The 19,483-nt window shown below is 41.1% G+C and overlaps 1 protein-coding gene and 1 pseudogene across 2 annotated transcripts in view; one reads left to right on the top strand and one right to left on the bottom strand.

Annotated features, from left to right (window-relative positions):
* The first annotated feature begins 3,229 nt into the window (after window positions 1-3,229).
* LOC105144016 (uncharacterized) overlaps window positions 3,230-19,483 on the top strand; it is a 94,248-nt pseudogene continuing 77,994 nt past the window's right edge. Inside the window, exons 1-4 of the transcript XR_015545288.1 lie at window positions 3,230-3,932; window positions 4,011-4,125; window positions 4,835-5,422; window positions 16,167-16,331. The product of XR_015545288.1 is annotated as an uncharacterized LOC105144016 (transcript). The remainder of the gene's footprint in view (window positions 3,933-4,010; window positions 4,126-4,834; window positions 5,423-16,166; window positions 16,332-19,483) is intronic.
* LOC105149514 (uncharacterized) lies at window positions 9,317-14,469 on the bottom strand. The gene is made up of 4 exons (XM_087406830.1): window positions 12,254-14,469; window positions 10,212-12,083; window positions 9,825-10,053; window positions 9,317-9,754 (listed from the first exon to the last, which is right to left on the bottom strand). Exons 1-4 carry the CDS (start codon window positions 14,467-14,469, stop codon window positions 9,317-9,319), a joined length of 4,755 nt encoding a protein of 1,584 aa, XP_087262956.1.

Consider the following 19,483-nt stretch of genomic DNA (forward strand, 5'->3'; position numbering starts at 1 on the left):
GAAGCTCTTTTCTTCCACGATGGAAAGAGCGGGGTGCCCCCTCAGGCACATATAGTGGTGGACGATGTCCGCGTCCCGGTGAGGCCAACGATCAAATATCTGGGCCTCACCGTGGATGGTCGCTGGGGTTTCGTCGAACACTTCGACGAGCTAGCCCCGCGGTTGGGCCGCCGAGCAGACACTCTGCTCGGCCTCATGCCCAACCTCCACGGTCCGAACGGGTCGGTCAGGCGGGCTTATATGCACGCCGTCCTGTCCGGGGCCCTTTACGGGGCCACGGTATGGAGTGGGAGGGCCCTGACCAGCCGCTGAATAAAGCAGAAGTTGCACAGCGTGCAACGGCGGCTGGCCTTGCGCATCTGTAGGGCCTACAGGACGGTGTCGTACGCCGCCGCCATGGTCCTCGCGGGGATCCCCCCTGCCGAGTACGTGGCCGACGCCCTGGCGGAAACCTTCGCCGGGGTGAAGGCCATTCGGTTTCGAGGGGGGGATCGTTACCCCGAGGACCACTGACCGACTGAGAAGGAACGCCCGTCGGCGGGTCTTCGAAGAGTGGCGCTCCACTCTCGAAAACGACCCGCCGACAACGGGCGCTCGGACCGTGGAGGCCATCCTCCCCTGCCTCGAGGAATGGGTAGGCAGGGGATGGGGCGGACTATCGTTCCACGCGACGCAGGTGCTCACCGGACACGGATGTTTCGGGGAGTACCTGTGTCGCATAGGTAAGGAGCCGACAACTTGTTGTCACCACTGCGACGGGGACCAGGACACCGCGCAGCATACGCTGGAGACCTGCCCGGCTTGGGCGGGCGAGCGCGGTGTCCTGGTCCGTGAGATAGGGGAGGATCTCTCCCTGCCGACTGTCGTGAAGGAGATAGTCGGCAGGGAGAGTGCTTGGAGGGCCTTCTCCTCCTTCTGCGATAGGGTGATGTCGCAGAAGGAGGAGGCTGAGAGGCAGAGGGAGAGGGCACCGGGAGGTCGGGGCCTTCTCCTGCCCCCGCCGCCTCCGGGTGGCGGGGCTGACGGGGGAGAAGGAGATGCGAGGGGTGGTGGCGTTGGGGGTCAACGCGGGCGCCGGCTCAAGCCGGATCGCTCGCGCCCCGGGTCACCCCTCGCGCGTATCCGCCGCCGGGACCGCCCCACGGGGCGAGAACGACGGCGACCTCCTTCCCCCATAGATGAGAGTGAAGAGGAGGACGGTGGGGTGGTGTGCGGGAGTGTCGGGGTCAGTGAACCCTCCACCTCCGCCGCCACCATCATCAGCGACGGCCCCGCGTCTCGGACGCGGGGCGCAGTGAAGCGGCGGCGGATCGCCGACCCTAGGGTCGATCCGCCGCCGGAAACAGGATGACCCTCCGCGCGCGCGGGGTGCAGTGGCTCATCATCCTCCGGCCGCGTCGAATGCGCGACCGGGCCGCGAGCCCTGCGCCGCCACGCGCGGGGGGTGCGCCGCGAGACTTCCTCTTGCGGCGCCGAAGCATGAGGGGCGCCAAACTTCTGATTGGCGCCCCTCGGGGGGCTGGGGATCGCGGCGGGGGCCGTGATCGCCAACTCCCGCCCCCCAACACCAACCGGGGCGGCGGGCGCAGGGGGTGATGTCCCCCCAGCGCCCGAATAAAGTCGAAGGTGCCAAGCACCGCCCGGGGTCACGTCGTCTCTCAAACGACGCCATAAAAATCCCCGGGCGGAAATAGAAGTCGGCAATAAGCCGACTGGCCTGAGGGACTCCCAGAAGTATGCTGCACGCGTTCCTGGGAGTCCCTTATGCAAGGCCAGGTAAGGACACTCGGAGGGGTTTTAGTGGGTGCAAGCCCCACATAACCCCGGACTCTCCCCCGAGGCCCGGGGTATGCGTCAGGCATTTCCCCTCCGTTATCAAAAAAAAAAAAAAAAAAAAAAAGGTTATATTCAAAATCAGATTTTATATTCAAGACAGTGACGTTTGACACGGTCACCTTTGATTCGGTTTAACAATATCCGTAGTTGAAAACTAATCAATCACAATCACTCCATTCTTTAGAGGAATAGCTATAATTGGTCAGTTTCATAACTACAGATATTATTAAACCCCTAATGTCCGATTGCATCAACGTTACTTTGACTTTAAGCGAGACTTAAAACTTTCTCCATCTCGTTTTAAAACCGAAAAGAAACAGGAACAAAGAGAGTTTTAAGCTTCGCTTAAAATTAAAGTAACGTTAATCGGACCTATAGATGCTCTGTAAGGGCTGCTGCACACAAAATTTCTAATAGTGACCGTAAACTTAAGCCGATGAGCTAATTAGGATATTGCTTTAGATCGACGTAATCTAACGGAAATGGAAATAATAGTAAACTTATCAGTCCTTAGGGTGAAATTATACGGTGCTGAAAAGGGCTGCGAAACAGAGAATATGTCATTAAAACAACCAATTAATGTTATTCGAAATAACGCAGAATAACGCTGATTGGTTACTTCTATAACGCATTCTCAATTCTGCAGTCGTTTTCCGAACCGTATGATTTCACCCTTAGGATTATCAGACACAAAATGATAGCTGTGTTTCAAAATTTACGGCCTGCACTAAAAATCTATAGTTTATGTCATGTGTTCTATAGATTTCAGTACTAGTAATAAATTTTGCCTAAAGGTCATGGCACACACCTTCCGTAATAATAACCATAAGATATATTGTAAGAATCAGTCAATCACAATCGAAAATTCTTTTGAACTCTTAATTTTAATTGGCTGATTCTTATGATTACTGTTATGGAAGGTAAGCCATGAGAATAAATTCTGTATCTTGAAAATTATAAAAGTGAGCGAATTTACTAGAATACTGATTATTTCATTGGTACCTAGTAAATTTGCTCACTTTTGTAATTTTTATCTTGTTCGAAGATACAAAATCGACCCCATGACTTCAAGAGTCGCCGCACATAAAAGTTTTGTAACAGTAACTTTAAGACGTGAATTTAAGTCGCTGAGCCATTCAAGATACTGCTTTAGATCTACGTACTCTAACGGAAATAAAAATATTGGGTCATCTAAAAAGTATCCGCGGTTTTTTGTCACTAGATGTGTGTTGATGGTCATATATCTAGTGACAAAGTACCGCGGATACTTTTTAGATGACCCAATACTTTTGTGATACATGAGCTGACATAAGCCGTTTGCGCTTTTCTAATAAATCTAGAGATTTGTTCGCGTCGCATTCTCCAACATGCGGCTCCACCAATGTGCTCCTATCATAGCTCCTACTCACTCCAATACACTCAGAGTGAGTGTGAACTATGACAGGAGTATGTTGAAGTATGTTGGAGCATGCGACGCGAACAAACTTAGGATTCCAGCATGCTTCCAACATCTTTCATAGCTCCTACACACTTCAACGAACGCGTTAGAGTGAGTAGATGCTATGATAGGAGCATGATAGAGCATGTTAAAGCATGCGACGCGATCAAATCTCTTGCGGAATGAATCTATAAATATTTGTTGTTAGTAATGTGTATTCTTCTAGATCATCCAATAGCAGTGAGCGCTTATGAGTCCGCTGCGTAACAGTTGAGTTTGGTGAACGCATTAGCTTAATGTTTTGGAACGCGCTCTTGAAGGCAATAGGTTTGTTCGAATCGAGCGTCGAGCGTCAGCATGAAAATGCAGCCTTATGACTAAGAGTCTATGCTCTCCGCTTTAATATAACTCCTGCTAAATTAAAACATTTGAAAATCACACGTTAATATTTCTGGGCGATAGTGTTAATATATTCATATTTTATTCGTTACAATCGTGATTTCTTATTGAGAAATAGTAATAATGTTTGCGTTCGTTCGGTTTACTGATGAGATATATTATATATGTAACTCCAAAAATGTGATGAAATATGAAAACGCATATGTAGCAAAATATAAATGTGACAGAAGACTTGTGATATTTTGGCACAATATAATACGTAATTATGTGAAAAACATATCTTATGTAAAAAGAATTATTACTACACAGAATCGTTTATTACATATTTATGTTATAGGAAACTTCGATGTACTTAATACTATTAAAAAAATCACTTGTTGCAAACATACCTACAGTTAAGTTACAAGATATTAAATCGATCATGCGTTCTAATGTATTGGATGAAAATGAAGGTAAGGTTAATATTTCTTTATACTCGAATCTTTTAAGATCGTCTAATCAGTCTAATGCAATTAAAATATTAATGATTACAAAGCTGGAAATGAAAATTTTCACTGTTGCCACAATTCCTATTTATCAAGTTTTTCTTTTACATTAAATTCATATTTCATTCTTATTTCATAATTCTTGTAATTCTTTATATTAACCTTCCATGTTTTTTTGCTGTTTTCCTAATTCCACTGTTGAATTGTTTTTAAAAGGTTTTTTGAACTCTAAATATCATAAAAAATTCTTATAAATTTTTTTGATGTTCAATGATATGATTTTATCATAATATGATCCAAAATGTTTTTTATTTTGTTTAGTATGTCAATTTGAGATAGAATAATTTAAAATTGAAAATTCACATGGGTTTTCAAAGTCTTGATTGGAGTTAATATATGAAAATAGTCTGAAAAAAAAAATGTTAGCTGAAAAATTTGAAAGTGAATTTTTCAGCTAACATATTGAAAAACTACTGAAATTCAACTGAAATTTCTCTGAAATTTTTGCTGAAATTTGTTTAAAAATTTTGCTGAAATCTTTCTGGAATTTTATCGAAAATGAATTTTTCAACTAAAAATCGCTGAAATTAAACTGAAATTTTTTTGAAAAGCTAAAATTTTGAAAGTTTTGAAAAGTGTTTCAAAACGTGGAATAATTTCAGCAACATTTTTCCAGGGAATTCAAGGAATTTTGTAACTGCAATTGAAGAAATATGAGCTGATGCATTGTCATGATGAAACCAAAAGTTGATTACTTTACACGACAAAAACAAAGAATCTAATGAACATATCTATCTGAAATTTTAACAATATCACATGATCCTGTGGAGGATCAAACTTGTTTAAAATTATAGCAGCATAATATTTGTGGCATTGTTTCTGTGTCAGGCCGAGAATTTTTCAGACTATCGTTGGAATAAAAAAAAATTGGTATTGTTTACATATTTGATGCTAACGAAATTATTTTATAATTCTTGTTTTATTTTTTCAAAGAAAATTGTAACGATAATATAATTACATCTTTATATGTATGTAGAAAGTGTGAAGCCTTCTTCTGCAATAAAAAGAAATTTGATATACAACAATCCTATAACAAAGTTAAAAACTATAGATGGCTATAAATCTAATAAAATTATGCAACAAAAGCTTCGAATAATTAAGTATGAGAAACTACTCAATAACATAAAAATAATCAAATCACCCTCACATGATCATTATGATCAAGAGAAATCAACGACTGCATCTGAAACGAATAATATCCCTGGTACGAAAACAAATTCAAATTTATTGTAAAAGTTATTTCATCAATATATCAATTTACTTTAATTCATTAGCTTAAATATTGCAATACAGATAATTATTATAATAAAATTAGAATTAAACTTACGTTCTTAATATTGTAATTTTTATAAAGATTAGTATTTTAAATATAAACTATTATATGTATATACATTTATAGATACGAATCTCGCAAGTATTGACTTATCAAATTGTCCATTACAAATAGTTACGATGAATAATTATAAATGCACTGGTTTCGAAATAATTGAAAAGGTAGCATTAGAAATATTTGATATTCCAAAAGAAAAAGATATATCCTTTGAGAAATCAATTGGAGATGACTGTGAATATGTTTAAATATGTGGATTATTTCTGTGAATGTTAAACACATTCAGTCTTCTTTTTTATTACATGCTTTCATTTTAGCTCAATTTACTTATGTTAATATATATTTAGATTATTTTATATATATCAAATTTAATCTTTTCAGCTGTTTCTGAATGTTTATTTTTTATTGCCTTTCTCAGTATTGTTAATGTATTCTTTGAACTTTATAATAATTTATTAAAATTATTAAATTTATTATAAAGTTCAGAGAATACTGATAAAGGCAATAAAAGAAATAAAAATATAGAAACAGCCGAAAAAAAATAAATTTAATGTGTAAAATGATCTAAGCTAACATAAGTAAATTAAGCTAAAATGAAAGTATGTAATAAATTAAGCCCAATCATTAATTATTTAGTTTGAATGTTCAAATGAATAGAACAATATTTTAATATTAAAAATGAGTAATAAACCACACGTCAATTAAATATTGCCAGATTTCTGTAAGATGTACATAATGTAAAAATGTCATTATTAAAATTATTTAAAATTTATTAAAATTATTTAGTAGTGACATTTTTACGTTATGTTCTCTTACAGAAATTTGGTAGTATTTAATTGGCGTGTGATTAATTACTCATTTTTAATATTAAAATATTATTCTATTCATTTTAACATTCAAAGTCAATAATTAATGATTGAGCCTAATTTAATACTACAATTAAAAGTATTAAAAAGGCTCTATAACAAAAGGTAGTACAAGAAGGGTAAAGAGCCAATAACGTATAAACGAATTTTAATTTAAATAAGCAAAATTAATACAAAACAACTAAATTAAACAAACGTTTCAACTCCAATCGAGTCACTTTCAATGTAATCTTACAATAATATAAACATCGTTCTAAATTAAAAATCTGTACATGGTCTTACAATATTCTTACAATTCCTTAATATTATATAAAATTTTTCTTTCTGTGTAATATGCTGCGAGTCATTTTTATCAAGAATTAACAAAGTCAAAGAAAATTCTGGAAAAATAACTGTGAACAAAAAGAATTAATATTAATTACATAAAAATTAATAATATGATAATGTACCTTAGTAAATATGTTAAGAGTCCAATAATACATAACGAGAAAAAAATGTAGACTGTACTCCATTTCGTGGTACAATATAATAGTCTTTTTATTTTATAAGTTATTATAAGCAAATTTGCAAAGGTGATATTATCTTAGCTGCTCTGTCTAAAAGTGTTTGTGATATTTTGGATATTTTTAATTCGTTGCACACTAGATTGTAGTTCACCATGGAAATTGGCCTTGATGAAAAAATAAGTTTTTTAGATACGATGTTGATTATTGAAGAATGAAATCTTATTTTTGATATATATCGTAAAACAACCTTTTCCGATAGATTTCTTAATTTTCATTCACACCATCCACTTTATCATAAAAGAGGTGTAATTTATGGAGTTGTGGATAAGATTTTTTGTTTGTGTCATCCGAAATTCCAACGAAATAATTTGATTGACGCTATTAAAATTTTTTTACAGAATGAGTATCCGTTGCGTTTATTTTTTCCACTTCATAATAGAATTAAATATCACATTAATAAGATTAATAATTTGAATAAGAATAAGGATGACACTGAGAGATTTTTTACGATTCCATATGTTAATACGATATCCGAAAGATTTATACCTATTGTTAACATGTTTAATTGTAAATTGACTTTTACCATTCCTAAGTAATTTACATTAAGAAGTTTCATAAAGAGAGGAAAGGATGATTTAGAACACGTTCAGAATCAAAATGTGATCTACAGAATATCTTGCGAGGATTGTGATGTCAGTTATGTTGGCCAAACTAAAAGACAATTAAAGACCAGATTGCATGAACATGTTTCTGATATCAATATAAGTTCAAAATCTCTTATTAGTGATTTCCAACCATCGTATTGAGGAGAATCATAACTTTAAATGGGATAAAGTGGATATATTAGATGTAGAGTCTTCGTATAATAAAAGGTTGATATCTGAAATGGTCCATGTTAAAAAACAGAAACATGGAATAAATAGACAAAATGACACGAAGTCTTTGCCGGAATTGTATTCTGACATTATATATTCTCTTTTTCCTTCCTAATATTTTCTCTCTTTTTTTCCCCTATTTTGCCGTTTTTCGTTCTCGATAATGTTTTTCTGCTTGACATTTCATTACTTGACATCGTGGAAGTCAGATGCTTGTTACCTTTGCAAATTTGCTTATAATAACTTATAAAATAAAAAGACTATTATATTGTACCACGAAATGGACTACAGTCTATATTTTTTTCTCGTTATGTATTATTGGACTCTTAACATATGTGCGGGAATGCACCGCGCGGAAAGATTCGAGTGAGAGAACAGCACACGGTTGATATGATACACGACAGTAAAGAGAACTCCGTTTCTTTATAATTTAACAAAAGAATTTTCTTTAATATGCACAGTTACAAATTCAGAAAATATAATTAATTAAATATTAGATTAACAAAATATTAAATGCGGTCACCCTTTCCAAATTGTATTTGGACTCGCGGTGATAGAAGATCTCGGCGAATTTTCTCGGCACTTCTCAAAAAGATCTTTCTTATAGCGGTTTTCACTAAGCGGTTAGCACGGCGGTTTTACGATATAATAGCAAGATTATGACTCTAAGAACTCTGAGAACTTTTTTGACTCTAAGAAGGAGGACGGCGAGATCGAAACATTTATTGCTTTCGGCCTGGGCTTCCTTCTTGGGAAAAATCCAATAAAATTTTGCCACAATCGTAATTATTACGTGACATTAGTTGTACAATATTGATTGGCGTTTTGGATTCTTTTCTAACGACGTTCAACGTAACAGTCATGCGCGACAGAAAATCCGTGCGTGGGATTGGTGACAGCGCGTGACGTATTCGTCGGAGCGCGGCGCTCGCGTGCGCGAATTGAATTGTTCTAGAACTTTCGATTGTCCGTTGCCGGAGCTTGTTTGCGTGTACCGAATTGTTTTAAAAGGACAAAGAACTCCAAATCGACGATTTTAACGAAAATTAAGATCATGCTCGAGATGAAATCACGAGCTCACTTTATGCGTGCAATAACAATTACTGTCGGTCGATCGAAAGAGTTCTTACCTTTTTTCGAATTACCGATCTCAAACATTCCCGCCCGCCTTGTCATCTCCGTGACGATATATGTATAGAAGTTACCTCGGGCGATGCTTGTTCGATCGAAAGCGATTACTAGCTGCAAATTTCTTTTAAGAGGGCGAACATTTGATTTACGCGATAAATAATTTCGTTGTACTTGCTGTTCTGGACTTTCAACCTGAGCACGTGTGTATGACACAGCACGTCGGAGCACACGTACTTGCGTAAGTACTTGCGATGCGATGAACGCATTGAGATTACAGTAAAAAAAAAACAGTAAACGCGTACATAAGACAAGCGATACAATCCAATGATTCCGTAGAAGAGCTTGAACTGTAAACGAGAGTTATGTGACAAATAACATTGAAGCAATGATTCACGAAAGTACACGCGATAAATTCAAGCTCTCCTTTACATTTGATGCATTAGCGTGCGAGATAAACGCGTTAGCATCCTCTGGCAATAAAACTAATTTGACCAAAGGACGAATTAATTCGGATGAGGCTGTTTTGACCGTGACCACTCGCACCATGCCGTCGTCTCCCGGATGTAGCTGCGTGATCCATGCCAGTGGCCACTTATTTGGCGGTGAGAGCTCAGAACGGATGATGCATAGAGATCCAATGCGTGGTGGCAAAGAGTCCTTGGTCCATTTCGGTCTGGTAGCCAGAGTGTGTAAGTACTCGCGTGACCATCTCTGCCAGAAGTGATCTCGCATCCGCTGCACAAGTTGCCATCTGGAAAGCAAATTTTCCTTCTTGTCCGACAAGGATGGCTCGGGAATGGTCAGCAGAGGTGCAGATGAGCAGGTGATCTGGTGTCAGAACAGTGAGGTTGTCGGAGTCATCTGAGAGGGCATGCATGGGCCAGGAGTTCAGGCATGCCTCCACTTGTGCGAGCAGGGTACTCATTTCCTCGAAGGTGAGCCTGGTTTCGATGGTTCGGCGCAGGTGATACTTGGCAGATTTCACGGCCGCCTCCCAGAGTCCACCAAAATGTGGTGCCGAAGGGGGATTAAAATGCCAATGGATCCCCTCTGATGTAGCGACATGTGCGATCTTTCGTCCTTCTGACGAGAGGCTCGGAGCATCTCTCGAAGTTGCCGGTCGGCGCCTGAAAAATTGGTGCCGCAATCGGAGTAGATGTCCGTACAAAGTCCTCGGCGAGATGTGAAGCGACGGAGAGCAGCCAGAAACGCGTCGGTGGTGTATGCTGAAACAGCCTCGAGGTGAACGGCCTTGGAGCTAAAACAAATGAAAACCGTGATGAACGCTTTGTGAGCGCTGTGCCCACGCCCTTTGCTCGTCCTGATGAAGATAGGCCCGGCGTAGTCGATGCCCACGTGAAGAAATGGTCGTGCAGGAGCCACTCTTCCTGGAGGGAGGTTTCCCATTTTCGGTTGCGGAGTGGCAGCCCTCCACCGACTGCATGTCACGCACTGATGCAGCCATCGCTTGACTACCGCTCGGCCTTGTGGAATCCAGAACCGGAGGCGAAGCAATCCCATCTGAACTCCTCCGTGGAGAGTACGGCGATGGTAGGCTTCCACCAGCAGGCAAGTGAGCCATGACCTTGGAGGCACGATGATAGGATGTCGCTCGTCGAAAGACAGCGCTGCGTGCTTGAGGCGTCCTCCGACTCGCAGGACTCCGTGGTCCATGTACGGGCTGAGGGTTCGCAGATGGCTGGATCTTGCAAGATCGCGTTTGTTTTCGATAGCTGTCCTCTCCTCCTGATAATGCCGTGACTGCACTACGCGAATCCATTGAAGGAGTGCTGCGTCGAGTTCGGCTGGGAGAAGCGCTGACCCGTGGATCTGATTGTCCACAGATCTCACTGAGCGACTGCGGTGACGCCAACGCAAGCACCAGGAAGTCACTCTCAGCAATTTGTGTAATGAAGAGAACCTGAGGAGTTCTTCCGGCTCGTGGTTGCTCCTGATGACGGCCGCGAGTGTGGTGGCCCGTTGCTCCGGTACGTCCTTGATGGGCTCCAGATCGATGCTTGGCCATTGCGTCGGATTCCCGCATAACCATGCGGGACCTGTCCACCACAAGGGATGGCTGAGGACCTCGCGTGGTGTCAGCCCCCGGGAGGCACAGTCGGCAGGGTTGTCCTTGCCCGGGACATGACGCCATTGAGCCTCCGGAAGTTGCTGCTGGATTCGTGATACCCTGTTGGCCACGTAAGTTTTCCAGCGAGAGGCGTGACCTCGAATCCAGTGGAGCGTGACCTTGGAGTCTGACCACAAGATCACTGGCGTTGCAGCTAAGTTTAGCACAGAGCTCGTGTGCACGAGTACACTTGAAAGTAAGGCGGCGGCGCAGAGTTCGAGTCGCGGGAGAGAAACAAGTTTGATCGGCGCGACCTTGCTTTTGGCTGTCAATAATCGAGTCTTAGTTTGGTTGTTTGCGGTGATGGGGAGATACACCACAGCGGCGTAACCTCTTTCGGACGCGTCTACGAAGCCGTGTAATTCAAGCTGAGAGCTCGTGTCGCCGGTGCCGAGCCAACGGCCGACTCTGAGCTTCTCAAGCAGTGGAAGTTCTTCCCAGAGCCGCTTCCACTTTCCAGTGATGATTGACGGCAATGGTGAGTTCCAATCTAGCTGTTGCAGCCAGGTCGACTGAATTAGAATTTTTGCATGAATGGTTACTGGAGTCAGCCATCCGAGCGGGTCGAAGAGTCGAGCGGTCTCCGACAGCAGACTTTTCTTGGTAAACGCGGCGATGGTGCGAGGAGGAACAGAGAAGGCGAATTCGTCCCTGGTTGGATACCAGCGCAATCCCAGAGTTAAGTGGTTCTCTTGTTCCCACGACCGCGAATCTCTGGTGAGGCAGTACTCGGGCGGCATGTCGCGAAGAAGCTTCTGGCAGTTGGCGGCCCCCTTTCGAAGAGAGAACCCGCCCGCCATGCAGAGGTTGCGGAGCTCGACTTGGAGAGCGATAGCATCGGCCTTGTTGTGCGCTCCGGTTACGACATCGTCGACGTAGCAGTCGTGTCGTAACGCATCTGCGCCTCGAGGGAAATGCGATCCGTCGTCGTCGGCGAGTTGACGCAGAGTGCGAATGGCGAGAAATGGTGCGCATGCGAGACCGTAAGTGACGGTTTTCAAAGTAAACTCGCGTATAGGCTCATCAACACTGTGTCAGAGAATGCATTGATGCCTTTGATCGTCGGTATGAACAAGAATTTGCCGATATATCTTTTCGATGTCAGCCACTAGCGCGTATCGATGCCATCGCCACCGCAGAAGTACGTTCGCGAGGGGTGGCAGCAAGTTAGCAGATGAGTATTGAGTGACTCACCGGACCTTGTACACTGCGATCCGTTGAAGACGACCCTGAGCTTCGTAGTGATGCTGGATTCTCGAAGGACGCCGTGATGTGGAAGGTAGCACCGATCTTCGCCAGAATTCGAAGGTTCTTGCGCCAATTCCATGTGACCTTGGTCCTCGTATTCCTTCAGGAAGGCTCGGTAGAGATCGCCAAATCGTGCGTCTTTCTCACAGCGTCGCTCCATGGCGATTAAGAGTCGTTCAGCAGATCTTCGCGTCTCAAACAGCGTCGTCGGCGGAGATGCAAAAGGTAGTCGCACTATGTATCGTCCTTCGGCAGTGCGTTGGTGCTGCAGCGCGAAAATGTCTTCACATAGCTGCTCCTTTGGCGTGAGTGCGACAGGAGCGGGCACCTCTCGTTCCTGCTCCCAGAAGCGGTGCACAAGTTCGGCTAGCTCATGATCTGCGGTGCACTGAAGCGAGTGGCGCTGTGCTGAGTTGGTTACTTGGTCGCAACCTCCCGATAGGATCCAGCCGAGCAGTGTCTTTTGAACGATAGGTGCTTGGGGGCTTCCTTTGCGAAGACCATCCTGGAGAATGGTCGAGCATACTTCCGCTCCAAAAAGTAGCTCAATAGAGTCGTTTGCTGCGTAGTTTGGATCAGCCAATTGGAGCCCCTTCAAGTGTGGCCACTCCATTCTGATCCTTGCGTGAGAGCCTTGGTAAAGCGAAAGACGTGGCAGAATAAAGGCTCCGACAGTGAAGTCGGTCCCTGTGGTTAACGAGGTCACCTTGAGCGTCACCTTTCCCCTGCTGGGCCCGGAGCTTTTGCCGCTGATGCCGATGATTTCGATTGCGGATCGAGAGCGTGGCAGGCGTAAGCGCTGGACAAGAGCCTCGGAAATCAAAGAAATTTCCGAACCTTGGTCGATGAGCACGCGTGCGGTATGCCGATTGCCGTGACGATCAGCGATGGAAACTCGCACAGTTGCGAGCAAAATAGCCTTATGGTCTTTGTCGCGGCGCACTGCCGACAGTGAGCTGACCTCTTGAGGTTTCGGTGAAGCGTACGCGTCGTGTAACATTGAGTGGTGACGAGACTTGCACATGGCACACGTCCTCGTCGACTGACACTTCGCGAATGTATGAGAGCCGAGGCAGTTGAAGCACAGCTTGTGAGTTTCGGCGACGGCCTTGCGGTCGACAGCGGATTTCTTCTTGAATTCTTCACACACCATCACGTGGTGCTTACCCTTGCATAGGACGCATTGTGAAGATTCGGTGTATTTCTTGACGTGATGCGACTTGGCAGATCGCGACGGATTGTCGGAGACCTTGAGCAATTTTGGTTTGGCGGCTTTGAGAGTCAGCGTTCTCCTTGTAATGAAGTTCAGCCACGTGTCGTGGTTTGGCAAGTCCGTGGAATCGCTCATGTGCGATTCCCACTCGAGACGCGTTTTCGGGTTTAAAAGCTCAATGACTAGGTGATTCAAAAGGTCGAATCCATGTGAGTCAATTGGTCTCCCAATACTTTCTTGGCCGTTCACGACACTGATCGCGGCGTTGTAGATGCGGCTAAGTTCCTCGGCGGTATCGCTTTTCATTTTTTGCACTGAGGTGAACGTGCAAAAATTGGAGCGCGACAACTCCCGTTTATTCTCATAATGCTTGCAGAGTAGCGCCCACGCGCGCGAATAGTTGTCTCCGGTTACGGCCAGCGGGCGTATCATCGCCTCCGCGGGTCCTTCTAAGCAATGCTTTAAATGGTGAAATCTCTCTACGTTTGAGATAGACGGATTGTTGCCAACGACAGACAAGAATATATCCCGAAACGATGGCCAGTCTTCAAACGCGCCCGAAAACGATCGGATTTTTAAGCGCGGCAGCGCCGACTTGGTAGAACAATCGGTTCCCGATTCACTTGGAGGAGCTGTACTTGATTTCTCAGCTTTGAGCTTTGTCCGGTAATCGTTGAGCAGGCTGCGCTGCAGCACGTACGTGTTTTCGGCGGAATCGGCAAATTGAGACGTGTTGTACTCACTCTGATCGAAGGCTTCCTTGTAATGTGCTCGAATAAGCTTGTGTTGCTTTTCGAATTCCGTCCACATCTGGTCGAGAAGCGCCAAGCGGGTTTCGACAGCGTGGAGGGTGAGGTTGGCCACCCCCAATTTTTTCAAATTCGTCACTGACCTGGCCATGCGACCATGGATGTCACTCTGGGCGATCAGCAAGGCGGTTATTTCGTCACTCATGATTTCTTTTCAGCACTAGCAAACTGAACGCGATGCACTCGACACTGCGGATGCCGGCGAGTATCCGGCTCGAAGGACCAGAAAATGTGCGGGAATGCACCGCGCGGAAAGATTCTAGTGAGAAAACGGCACAAGGTTGAAACGATACATGACAGTAAAGAAAACTCCGCTTCTTTGGAATTTAACAAAGAATTTCCTTTAATAAGCACAATTACAAGTTCAGAGAATACAATTAATTGAATATTAGATTAACAAAATATTAAATGCAGTCACCCTTTCCAAATTGTATTTGGACTCGCGGTGATAGAAGATCTCGGCGAATTTTCTCGGCACTTCTCGAAAAGATTCGTTTTATAGCGGTTTTCACTTAAGCGGTTGGCACGGCGGTTTTACGAAACGATATAGTAGCGAGACTATGACTCTAAGAACTCTAAGAAGTCTAAAACTCTAAGAAAGAGGACGGCGAGATCGAAGCATTTATTGCTTTCGGCCTGGGCTTCTTGGGAGAAATCCAATAAAATTTTGCCACAATCGTAATTATTACGTGGCATTAGTTGTACAAAATTGATTGGCGCTTTGGATTCTTTTCTAATGACGTTCAACGTAACAGTCATGCGCGACAGAAAATCCGTACGTGGGATTGGTGACAGCGCGTGACGTATTCGTCGGAGCGCGGCACTCGCGTGCGACAATTGAATTGTTCTAGAACTTTCGATTGTCCGTTGCCGGAGCTTGTTTGCGTGTAACGAATTGGTTTAAAAGAACAAAGAATGGCAAATCGATGATTTTAACGATGATTAAGATCATGCTCGAGATGAAATCACGAGCTCACTTTATGCGTGCGTTCAATGACAATTACTGTCGGTCGACTGAAAGAATTCTTGCTTTTCCCGAATTAACGATCTCAAACAACATATTTACTAAGGTACATTATCATATTACTAATTTTTATGTAATTAATATTAATTCTTTTTGTTCACAGTTACTTTTCCAGAATTTTCTTTGACTTTGTTAATTCTTGATAAAAATGACTCGCAGCGTATTACACAGAAAGAAAAATTTTATATTAAGGAATTGTAAGAATATTGTAAGACCATGTACAGATTTTTAATTTAGAACGATGTTTATATTATTGTAAGATTACATTGAAAGTGACTCGATTGGAGTTGAAACGTTTGTTTATTTTAGTTGTTTTGTATTAATTTTGCTTATTTAAATTAAAATTCGTTTATACGTTATTGGCTCTTTGCCTTTCTTGTACTACCTTTTGTTAATACTATAAGTATTACGAAGGCAGGTCAATAAGTTTTTAGAAAAACATAATAAAACACATTTTTTTTGATCGATTCATTTTTATTTTTTTAACATAGTCTCCTTTGAGCTTGATACACTTGATCCAACGATTCTTCAACTTTTTCAAGCCGTCCGAATAATATGATTTGTCCAACCCTTCAAAATAAGCCTCTTCGCTTTAATCGTCTACAGAAATGAAATCACGCGATGAATTCTACTCAAAATTTGACAGTAATCAATTGAAAGATGCTACTTGTCAAAAAGTAATGTGACATGACATTGAGAGTGCCCTCTGACAGATTTTCTAAGAAATCACTTATTGACTTGCCCTCGTAAATTTCTTTAAACGACATCAATATTTCCTTTAGTTATTTCATATATATTTATAAATACGATTCTCATAGGTAATAATCTCTCAAATTGCGCAATACAAATGGACATAACAATAGATTGTCCACTGATTTATATTTAAAAAAACGTTGAAAACACAGTACTTGAAAAATCTGATACTTCAGAAAAATTAGATGCGTCAGTTGAGAAATTAAAAGATGATACTGTTGGAGATGACTGTGAGTATATTTAATATGTGGATTATTCTTGTAAATATTAAATGTTATTTAATTTTCTTTGTTATGGCAGTCTTTTATTTTAGCTAAATTTATTTAGCTTTGATTATATTATACGTATCAAATTTAATATTTGTTGTTTCAATAACACTTTTATATTTTTATTATTTTGTCAATACTGTTGATACATTCTTTGAATGTAATAACTTCATTGAATTATTTAATGATGACATTTTTACATCATACAGAAATTTGACAGTATTTAATAGACATATGATCAATAATTCGTTTTTAATATTAAAAATATTGCTATTCATTTTAATATTCAAACTATAAAATTATTTATTGATTAATTTAAGGCTCCTTAGTAGTCATAACAGCTATATTGAATGGTGACGTCAGAAGCGAGAAATGACACGTTCATTTTTGTTATGTGCCATTTATAAATAAAAACAATTTGGATAAAAATTTGGATGAAATGATAAGATCATTTCATTTTATCCAAATTGTTTTTCATTCATCATTTTAAAACAATTGTAAAAATGGACAAAAGCTGTCATTATCCCCCCTGACAGTCAGTAAATAATTATAAAAAGTGATAAGAAACACGTGAAATGCTTTTGCTCAATGGGCACGCGTAGTCCATTTTTACTTTCATGTATCTTTTATCACTTTTTACAATTATTTAGACTGACTTAAAGGAAATAAGGATAGCTTTTATTCATTTTTACAATTGTTTTAAAGCAATCTTATGATATATTTCATTTTTTTCCAAATTGCCTTTATTTACAAATGGTACGTAACAAAAATTAACGTGTCATTCTGACGTCACGATTCAATATTATTGGTAATTACTCATGTTTGAGATCGGTAATTCGAAAAAAAGGTAAGAATTCCTTCGGTCGACCGACAGTAATTGTTATTGAACGCACGCACAAGGCGAGCTCGCGATTTCATCTCGAGCCTGACATTAAGCCTCGTCAAAGTCAGGGATTCATTGTTCTTTAGTCTTTTCAAAACAATTCGGTACACGCAAACAGGCAACGGACCATCGAAAGTTCTAGAACAATTCAATTCGCGCACGCGAGCACCGCGCTCCGACGAATACGTCACGCGCTGTCACCAATCCCGCGTACGGATTTTCTGTCGCGCATGACTGTTACGTTGAACGTCGTTGGAAAAGAATCGAAAGCGCCAATCAATTTTGTACAACCAATGCCACGTGATAATTACGATTGTGGCAAAATTTAATTGGATTTCTCCCAAGAAGAAAGCCCAGACCGAAAGCAATAAATGCTTCGATCTCGCCGTTCCTCCCGGGCAGATTGCTTAGATAGTTTACACCGCTTACACCGTTTACACCGCTTAAACCGTTTACACCGCTTAGAGTTCTTAGACTTCTTAGAGTTCTTACTTCTAAAAGTTCTTCGAGTTCTTAGAGTTATAGTCTCGCTACTATATCGCTTCGTAAAACCGCCGTGCCAACCGCTTAGTGAAACCCGCTATAAAACGAATCTTTTCAAAAGTGCCGAGAAAATCGCCGAGATTTTCCATCACCGCGATTCCAAATACAATTTTGGAAAAGGTGACCGCATTTGATATTTTGTTAATCTAATATTTAACTAATTATATTTTTTGACTCTGTAACTGATCATATTAAAGAAAATTCTTTTGTTAAATTAAAAGAAACGAAGTTCTCTTTACTGTCGTGTATCATATCAACCGTGTGCCGTTCTCTCACTCGAACCTTTCCGCGCGGTGCATTCTCGCACATTTTCTGGTCCTTCGAGCCGGATTTGAACTAGTGAGAAAGATTGTTAGACAAACGCCGCATCACTCTAAAATTTCACGTCAGCGCTCTCGCTTTGATTCGCTCTCGCACAACTCAAGAGCCTTAATATCGTAAATATTGAATTTCTTTAATCGACATTAGTTTCCTTTAACTACTTCGTATATGTATATTTATAGATTACAAATTTTATAAATATTGACTTATTAAATCATTCTCTGGATATGATGGATGATAATAAATCGTTCACTGGTTTATGTTTTGAAAATATTGAAAAAACAGAATTGAAAATATCCAGCAAAATTAGGCACTTGAGTTGAGAAATTAAAAGGCGATACTATTGGAGATGATTGTGAGATGATATATTTAATATGGATTGTTTTTATGGATATTAAACATCATTTTATTTTCTTTCTTGCATTTTCTTTTATTTTAACTAAATTTATTTCGCTTAAATTATTTTATTAGATGTACAAATAAGTTTTAAAGTGTTTTTAATGAAATTTAATATTTATTTATTTAGAAACGAAAACACACTTAATTATCAAAATAATCTCCATCATTATTTATGACCTTTAGTCATCTTTCGGAAAGCTTGCGAATTCCAGAAGCGAAGAAGGTTTCGTCTTTCGATGCGATAAAATTATCCACCTACTTTCGCACTTCTTCAAATGCTCGAAAGTGTACACTGGACAAGGCGTTTTGCATTGACCGGAATAAATGATAATCAGAAGGGGCTATGTCTGGGCTATACGCCGGGAGAACTTCCCAACCAAGAACTAGCAATATTTCCTTTACAGGTTTACCAACATGAGGCCTAGCGTTGTCATGAAGCAATTTCACAGGACGTTTTCCTTTGCCAGTAAATGGACGATTTCATTCGATTTCTTGATTTAAACGGATCAATTGTTGACTGTAGCGATCATTGTTAACCGTTTCATTCGGAGTTCATAATATACAGTAGTACACCTTTCATGTCCCACTAGATGCATAGCATAACTTTGCTGCTGTGGATGTTGCGTTTTGGCGTTGATGTAGTGGGTTGTCCTGGATCCACATAATGTTTTCTCTTTTTAGGATTATCGTAAAAAATCCACTTTTCATCACCAGTCACGATTTTCCACAAGAAAGATTTTCTATGCTGTTTATTGTACAGATTCAAACATTTCTCAAGACGATCATTTTTGTTTTTTTCACTTGATGCATGCGGCACCCACTTTCTTTCCTTCAGAATCTTTCCCATCTGCCGTAAACGAATTGAAATATCTTGTTGTTACTCCAAGTTGCTATGCAAATTCGTTTTGTGTTTGATATGAGTTTTTGATCGAGTAATGCTTGCAATTCATTGTTTGTAACCTTCTGAGGA

Source organism: Acromyrmex echinatior, chromosome 6 (genome assembly GCF_024713525.1).
Source record: "Acromyrmex echinatior isolate Ae372 chromosome 6, ASM2471352v2, whole genome shotgun sequence".
In the NCBI taxonomy this organism is placed as follows: domain Eukaryota; kingdom Metazoa; phylum Arthropoda; class Insecta; order Hymenoptera; family Formicidae; genus Acromyrmex; species Acromyrmex echinatior.